A 6461-nucleotide genomic window follows, 5' to 3' on the forward strand; every position below is an offset into this window, starting at 1 on the left:
TTCATGTTGGAGTTATGGACATGTATATCCAGCCAATCACCAGTGAATATGGGGTACGTATTTCTGATTTCTACTAATCTCTCCTTTCCTAACAAGTCTTCTCACACACAGACACACGCATATATAAAATCCAATATTCCAAGCTTACGAGGACAGCGTAACCCGTTTTTGTTATATATGCAGAAAGAATCATTAGTAGAAGAAAGAGATGAACTGAAAGCGCAAGTGACGATGATGATTTCAATCTGATGTGTTTCAATAATTTGGTGTTGCAGATATCCTCATGATTATAGGGAGCGTATAAAACCTCGTTCTTTCTTTTTGTTTGATGTTGGTTTATCAACATCATTTCATCTACAAAGGGAAGAAAAATCTCGTTGTTCGTTCAGTTCTTGTTGCCTAAATTCTGCAAAAGTACAAAATGATCGATATGTTAGTACGTAGCAGAAACAGCGAGGCTAAAAAGTGATGGTTCAAATAGCTAGAATTATTCTACATGTAGTTGAAATTGATTTCGTAGAGGTGGGTACATCGTGGATGGTGAAGCTTAAGTCTTCAACCTCTTGTTTTACAGACCAAAGGGATTGCTGGACATCGGTTAAAAAATGTTACTAAAATCAAAAAATATTATAAGTTCAAATAAGTTAATTTTCTTTTATTTATTATCCAAATTGTGCGTGGATGGCATCATTAGATTATATATATAAATATATATATTTATATGACTTGTACGTCCTAATAAATGCTTAGGGGTAGGACATCGATGAACTTAATGGCATGAATGATTTCAAGTTTATAACAAAAAAAAAAGCATTTTTCAAAGAAATAATATGTATTGTTTATTGACACAAAAAACACACACATATAAAAAAATTTACAGAAATATTTATAACTAGATATATTTTTTTCCTCTGTATTTTACTCGAAGCCTAAAATAAGCTGCACTGTTATGTATTTACAAATAGTACTATGGATTTTACATTTCAAATTGATAATAATATATTGCTTATTTATTTTTTAAGAATTTTTTTCTATATCTATCCTCCTCCTCAATTCAATCTTCTTTCATTCCCACCCTAGCTATATGCGCTTGAACCTCAAAGTAAACCCAAATAAATACCATGCACTAGTTGTGCATCAATCTTTATGCATACAATTGGGATCGATGGCAGTTACTTGAAACAAATAAACATAACTGCTGTGGTCCTGTTTATAGGGTAGCTTCAATATGTTTTATACATACCAAGAAAAATATTAAACTGCATTAACTCTCTTTTAAAATATAATAACTTTTCAACTTTAATCCTATTTAATATATATACACATCACCTTTAAAAAATAACTATTTACATTATAATAAACAAAAAACAAAATAATATATTTATGCTAAAAATTTAATGAGGTAACTTATGATAAAACTAAAAAAAAACTTTCTCTTTCTGTCTTATAAGTTATAAATAAGATCAGAGAAATATATTGCAATGACATAAATGAATTTCTTCATTAGTTGAATAGTTTTAACTTTGAGATTCTACGCATGTCCAATGATGGCGTAAATTATTCATTTCCCTCATACCTCAATATGCTGATCATTTAAAAATATGCTTTTATTCGTAAAAGATGTTTTGGTAGAATTATTTTTATTGGTGTCTATTGAATAATATTGAGTATTAAATACTTTAGAAAAACTTTATTTAGACAAACCCAACTCCTAATCACTGCCCCCATTCAATTAAGAGCCTCAATTGTGAAACCAGCCTCAGATGATGTTATTTGAAGTTTTGAACTTGAGGGGAGAGGGGGCAGAGAGAAAGTGTGAGTTGCAAAGCATTAGATGTTAGGTTGACAACAAATTATTAGGGTTAAGCAATTGGGAATAAGAAATTAAAAGAAATCAATTAAAACAAAAGGCATTTTTATCTTTCCGCCTTCCAATCAATTATTCTAAGTAGCACATGACCTTTTGAGAAACAAAGGTTTCTATTCTCATTTATACAGTCTGAATTCAAAAAAGAGGACAGCAACGAAACATGGAGAAACGATAATTTATTATGCAATGATTAGCGGCTGGCAAATGACAAATTATTATTATTGTTATTAAATTCAACAGCCGCCGAAGGATGCGTCCACAAAATTACTGAAGAAAGACTCGGAAATTTAATTCCATGGTCCTATTTTCCGCTCTTTTTCTCAATTGTGAGTTTCCTAAATTGCCCTTAAAAAATATTTCTTTTCCAAACGCGCGCGCACCCTTCCTTGTCCTCACCATTTCAGTCATCTTCATCTTGACTGGTCTCTCTCTCTCTCTCTCTCTATCTATCTATCTATCTCTGGTTCAGTTCTTTCATTCTCCTCTTGCCTTGTGTACTTCAGAGTCATCTTTCGTTGTTGGTTCTGCTTTTTCCCCTCAGGTAAGGTTGCCGGAGCGGTGTTTTCAGCACCTTATTTTCCTTTCAATATACCGTACTACTTTGCTTTCTTATTATATCGACTCATACTGCCATTCAAGTATAGAGACTGAAAAATAGTAGTACTGTCTATTATCTTTTTAACATGTTCATTTTCTCATGTGTGTTTATACTTTTATACTTCTTCCCTTTGATATTGCCCAAATAAACGAAAATTGAAAAAAAAAAGAAAAGACTTCTCTGTCGACGGGCACACGGAAGACCGAAAAGGAAAGGAAAAAAAAAAAAGGGGTTACCATATATTTTTATTGTATTCATCATGTCACTATTTCTCATATGGTATATCCTCTATGTTTATTATGCATTTTGTGTTTTGTTCATGACTTGGTATTACGTACTTACATCCATCTTTTAGATATAAATTACTATCAGAAAAAACACTTTTTACTCCGTCTAATCTACAATACGCCTGTTTATTGTGGTAACAGTGCAAAAAAAGTGAGTAGTGACATCTTTGTAAATATTGATAGATTTTTAAACCTATTTCACATATAACCAAGGTAAAATGTACTTTTTGCACCGGTTGTTTGTGCAGTCAATGTAAAAAGTATTAAAAGTATTTTAAAAAAATAATATTTGCAAATTTTTAGACTGGTTCCACATACAACCGGTCTAACATAACTTTCTACATGAGATATTTATTACAACCAGTGTAAAAAAGATTTTAAAATTTTTTTAAAAAATTAATACAAGCTTTTGGAAGGTGATTTAAAACATAAAAATTTAACATATTTTATTTTGCAACTGCATCTTCTAAATCATATTTCATTCTCTCACAATCTCTTTTACTAGTCATCTTCTTCATGCTCTTCTCCTTTGCTTGCACTCGTCTCCTTTATAACGTGTCATCTTCTCTATACTCGTCATCTTTTTTGTACTTGTCATCTTCTTTTAGTTTATCAACTTCTTCATGATCGTCAAGTAGAGATTCATGCTCACAACATCCAGATTTGTGACTATCTATCTATATCTGTACTCATGCCATCAAGATTTGTGCTTATTGCATTTAGATCTACACTATCTCAAGCTCTCACTATGTTGTTGTCTAGATGCTCATATTTGCCTAGATTTGTAATTGTCTTCATTGCCACCATATTGGTTTTAAGTTTATGCATCAATTTTCTTTTTCCATTCGGCTGTTTAATGAATAATTTTGAACTTTATTTATCAAATACATTTTTATTTTATGAACCAATATGAATCGAGATCATTTTTGGCAAATGCGGCTAGTTTTTTTTTTTTAATGATCTCATTAGATTTGATTGTTTCTACTCTTATGCTATTTCTTATTTGTTGGGTTGTTGACTTGTTTATTGCAGTGTTATGAGATCTGAATTTTATTAGATATAATAAAATTGTAGATCTTTTTAATTTTTGTGTTTTATTTTTCAGACTGGCTTGGTTAAAATAATAAACAGTCTTAAAAGTAACATTTATTACACCAGTTTCATGACCAGTATAAAAAGAGGAAATTTTTAACATCGGTCGCTTCTATACCATACACATGTTTTGGTATTAAATGTCCATTCTAGACAGTATAAAAGATTTTTTTTCCCCCTAGTAGTGATAAAATCTATAGCAAGGCACACTATCCGTAATATAGCTGGGAATATGGGCCAACCCGCGGGTTGCGGGCCAGCCCGCCACAACTCGCGGGTTATGCGGTGTGTAGAGCTGGTAATACGGGCTGGCGGTGCGGATACGGGCCAGCCCGTGGCGGAGCGGGCTGAAAGCGGAGCGGGCTCAAGTAGCCCGCATTTTGGCGGGCTGGCAGAGTGGAAGCCCGCACCCGCCAGCCCGCCAGTATTTTTTTTTTTAAAAAAAAAAAGCGAAAACATGCTATTTTTGGCACCTTTTCACACCTGAATGCATTTTTCATTACAAATTACAACATTCAAGGACAAATAAACATCCAAAACAATTAAAAAACACCAACCAACATCCAGCAACAATTCAACATTAATTCAAGTGTCCAAAAATTAAATATTACAGACAAAACACATCTAAAAACCAAACATGATCTAATCGGGTGGGACACTTGAAGCATTAAATGAAGCTTCTTCAGGATTGATAGAAACTATTTCTTCTTCGGGATCATCTTCTGCCACACATAAAGAAGAGTATTAGATTTGCACTGCTCAATTACACTTAATAGAAAAATTAATATATATAAAACAAATAAGCAAATATGATTATATTACCACTAAATGGAAAACCAAGAATCCAATTACGAGTACAAATGAGGGCTTGCACATTATCCGGAAGAAGACTACTTCTATACTTTGTAAGAACTCGTGAACCAATACTAAAAGCTGATTCACTGGCAACCGTGGTTATGGGAATGCTAAGAATATCACATGCCATTTTTGCAAGACAAGGAAACCGAGATGAGTTACTCTTCCAATAATCCAAAACCTGTAGGTTTACAAACAAGGTAGGATCAAGTGTTGCCTCTTCCAAATAATAATCTAATTCAGACTTTTCTATTGTCGCACTATCTTTGCTCTTGCATTCAAGATAATCCTACATCATAAGAATAAAACATTAGTATTTAGTAACATTGAAGGAAAATATTTAACTATTAAACAAATTAAAACTTACATCAAAGGCATCCAAGTAGTTAGATTGATCCCTCACAGAGAAATTAGGCGGCACAATGTTTGCAGGATGAATGGATCTAGCATTGTAACTTGATTCAGTTTGAACAATATGGGTTGGAGATGAAGATGATACCAGATTTTTGTACTCATTGAAAACACTGTACAACTTGCTCCTAACATATTCAACCTTCTCATGACAATTTGTAGGATCAAGTCTTGAGTAAGAAAATTTTACGATATCAAACTTCATCCGTGGATCAAGGATAATTGCAAGTGAAAGAATGACAGAGTATGAATCCCAATATTTCTCAAACTTGTCAAGCATTCTAACAGCCATATCTCGAATCACAGAATCATCATTATGCATATGATGCTTTAACATTGACTCAATTTTTGATATTTGATTGAAGTACATGTTAGAAGTGGGATATGTTGACCCAGACATCAAATTTGTAATCACTGCAAATGGCTTCAAGAATTTACACATTGCTTCTGCTCTAGCCCACTCTTCATTGGTTGGACAATGAGGATAATTGGTGTCATTGAAAGCCAAATTAGCAAAGGCACGACGATATTTAAGAGCACTTTCAAGCATTGCATGTGTAGAATTCCATCTAGTTGGGACATCTAACTTCAAACTCACTGTTTCAGGAACTTCAACTTGTTCAATACATCTCTTGAAAACAATTTTCCTTGCCTCTGATTGCCTTACATATCTAATGCTCTCCCTAATCTTATGCATAGCATCACTTGCTACTTTCATACCCTCCTGAACTATGAGATTCAAGATGTGGGCACAACATCTCACATGAAAAAACTCCCCATTGCATAGCAAGTCATTATTAAAATTCAACCTCTCTTTTAATAAATTTTGCATGACATCATTTGCTGAAGCATTATCCAAAGTAATAGAAAATACTTTCTTTTCAATCCCCCAATCAATCAATAAATCATGCACCCTTTTAGCTAATTCAACCCCAGAGTGAGGCGGCTCCATTTTAGAGAATGCAAGTATCTTACTATTAAGTCACCACTTCTCATCAACAAAATGAGCAGTTAAGCAAAGATAACCTTCACCAGTTATTGATGTCCAACAATCACTAGTTAAACATATTCTACTAGGACAATCTATCATCACTTTCTTTAGATTTTCTTTTTGACTAATATAAAAATTCCAAACATCCATCACTGCAGTTTTTCTAGTAATGTTCTTATAATCAGCATTCAAATATTTGAGCAACTCCCTAACCGCTTCATACTCAACAAATGAATATGGTAAATCATGTTTAATGATACAAGCAGAAATCATTTCTCGAACTTTGTTATGATCAAGTTGCCTGGATCTTACATTCCCTGCATGGTCTATCATCATGTCACCAATGTCTTTATATTT

General features: G+C 33.0%; 1 protein-coding gene across 1 annotated transcript; it reads right to left on the minus strand.

Moving 5' to 3' along the window:
* Positions 1-4407: 4407 nt before the first annotated feature.
* LOC114761531 (zinc finger BED domain-containing protein RICESLEEPER 2-like) lies at positions 4408-6190 on the minus strand. The gene is made up of 3 exons (XM_028950928.1): positions 5070-6190; positions 4670-4991; positions 4408-4569 (listed from the first exon to the last, which is right to left on the minus strand). Exons 1-3 carry the CDS (start codon positions 6063-6065, stop codon positions 4490-4492), a joined length of 1398 nt encoding a protein of 465 aa, XP_028806761.1. The 5' UTR covers positions 6066-6190; the 3' UTR covers positions 4408-4489.
* Between the last annotated feature and the right edge of the window lie 271 nt (positions 6191-6461).

The sequence above is a fragment of the Neltuma alba genome, unplaced genomic scaffold (assembly GCF_004799145.2).
Source record: "Neltuma alba isolate B1F8T4 unplaced genomic scaffold, ASM479914v2 tig00001702_pilon, whole genome shotgun sequence".
NCBI lineage: Eukaryota > Viridiplantae > Streptophyta > Magnoliopsida > Fabales > Fabaceae > Neltuma > Neltuma alba.

What these genes read in the sequence shown, in the direction of transcription:
- LOC114761531 (XM_028950928.1), bottom strand. Translation starts at nt 6,065, where the DNA reads ATGGAGCCGCCTCACTCTGGGGTTGAATTAGCTAAAAGGGTGCATGAT. An exon ending in ACTACTTGGATGCCTTTGAT is followed by an intron (nt 4,992 to 5,069) that starts GTAAGTTTTAAT and finishes CTTATGATGTAG; the next exon opens with GATTATCTTGAATGCAAGAG. An exon ending in TCTTGGTTTTCCATTTAGTG is followed by an intron (nt 4,570 to 4,669) that starts GTAATATAATCA and finishes TATGTGTGGCAG; the next exon opens with AAGATGATCCCGAAGAAGAA.